General features: G+C 68.2%; 1 protein-coding gene across 1 annotated transcript in view; it reads right to left on the bottom strand.

Moving 5' to 3' along the window:
* The window catches only part of BAIAP2 (BAI1 associated protein 2), a 42,287-nt gene that overhangs the window by 8,209 nt on the left and 32,314 nt on the right, over window positions 1-1,764 (bottom strand). The window contains exons 8-9 of the mRNA XM_023519630.1: window positions 805-1,250; window positions 4-148 (exon numbers count right to left, since the gene is read on the bottom strand). Of these exons, the coding sequence (XP_023375398.1) occupies window positions 4-148; window positions 805-1,250 (591 nt within the window). The remainder of the gene's footprint in view (window positions 1-3; window positions 149-804; window positions 1,251-1,764) is intronic.

Here is a 1,764-nt window from a genome sequence, read left to right on the forward strand (position 1 = left end):
CACAGCCACGCTGTAGGGCCTCTGCTTGAAGGTGCTGGCCGCCTGGGTGGGGAAGGCTCGGGACGAGGCGCCATAGTCGGGGGGCGGGAGGGCCAAGTCGTCCTTGTCCAGGAGGTTGCCCGTGCTGCTGCTCTTCCCCTGCTGCAGACTGCGGGGACGAGGGGACAGTGCTTAGAGCCAGGCCAGCCTCGCCGGCACCCTGCGAGGCCTGGTCCCCCGCACCTCAGCCCCTTCAAAGGGGTGACAAGAAGCTGCTCTTGCGGCCTGGCTGGCAGCCACGCTGAGCCCGTGGCCCGCTGCCAGGTGTGCCAGGAGGGACCCGGGAGGTGTGCGGGGCCGAGGCCCATGGCGACCCCGCCCCCACAGCTGCTCCGCCCTTCCGTGGCTCCTGCTGCGATTCTCCCACTCCCACGAGGGTGGAGGGGTCACGGGGACTCGTGAGAGACGCCTGGGACCTCGTGTGCATACTGTGCCTGCAGGGCCTGGGCCCAGCGTGGGGCGTGGAGTCCTAACCCTGATGGGCCGCAGACGGGGCCACCCCGCGCAGCACCTGGTGGCCTCCGGGGCTCTCAGACCCCTCCCCACAGAGCATCTCTGCACCCGGCACCCCAGAGCCGCCCACTGTGGGGGCTGCATGGCCAGGGCTGAGAAGGCACTGGAAGCCCAGCCCAGCCAAGTTCTGTGCCAAGAGGGCTCAGGGCCACTCTGAGAGGTGCCCAGCCACAGCCTCCCACTGTCACCGCAGCCGGAGCTAAGGGACAACTTCCTGGGATCGGGACAACTCCCTGGGATCAGCACACTCACCTCATGTGCAACCTGTCACTGCCATCGCTGTCCAGCACCCTGGTGTAGGAGAAGGGGAACCAGCCCCGCCTGCAACACAAGGCCCAAGTGAGAGTGTGCTGGGCGCCGGTCCCCGTGCGGGGCCCCCAGTCCCAGCGGCCCCCGGGCTCCCCGCACGTGCCTGTGGAGGGAGCACACGTGCGTCCTCCAGAGAGACCAGGAGGCCCCAGCCTGACCCGGGGATACAGCCAGCTCTGAGCTGACCCGCCCTGGGTGGGAGCTCTGGCAGCTGCCTCTTTTGGAGGCCAGGGACCCAGGCAGAACAGGGGGGCTGCTCCCAACATGCAGCCCGGCCAGGCAGGGCCTCCACCCCTCCCCAGAGGGGGTGTCTGGGAGAAAGGCAGGCGTGTGACTGGGAACGAGGTGCCCACTGGGCACCTGCTCCTCAGAGCCCCTCCGAGGCCGCGCTGGGTGCCTGGAGATTATCGCAGAGCTGCGTGCAGCCCCTTCTCCCTGGTGGAGCAGCCACACGTGATTCTGCCCCAGCGGGGTCTCCCGTGTGACCAACAGACGCATCCAGACGTGAGGGTGGCCCCCCAACCGGCAGCCCCCGGGTCCAGCAAGAGCAAGAGGCTGCCACGGCCTCTCGGCAACAAACATTAAACCAAGTCTCAAGGCCCAACCTGCGGGACCCGATGTGACTTCGGGGGCCCCAGCCTCTCCTAACTGGGAAGCCGCATGGCTGACGGCAGGGAGGGCACTAGACACACGGGGACATGGCCGGGTGATGGGGCAGGGAGTGAGGGAGTGAGTAGAACAGAGCTAGACCGACCATGGAGGCCGCCACGGGCAAGAAGCCCAGACGGGTGTCTGTACCGCCCAGGTTTCCCGCAGTGAAAACGCGTCAGCTCGACGATCAGTCTAAGAAAGGGCCAGGGCCAAGGCCAGGGCCAGGGCCCGGGGCCGGGGCCAACGGCCCCA

Source organism: Pteropus vampyrus, unplaced genomic scaffold (assembly GCF_000151845.1).
Source record: "Pteropus vampyrus isolate Shadow unplaced genomic scaffold, Pvam_2.0 Scaffold227, whole genome shotgun sequence".
In the NCBI taxonomy this organism is placed as follows: Eukaryota; Metazoa; Chordata; class Mammalia; order Chiroptera; family Pteropodidae; genus Pteropus; species Pteropus vampyrus.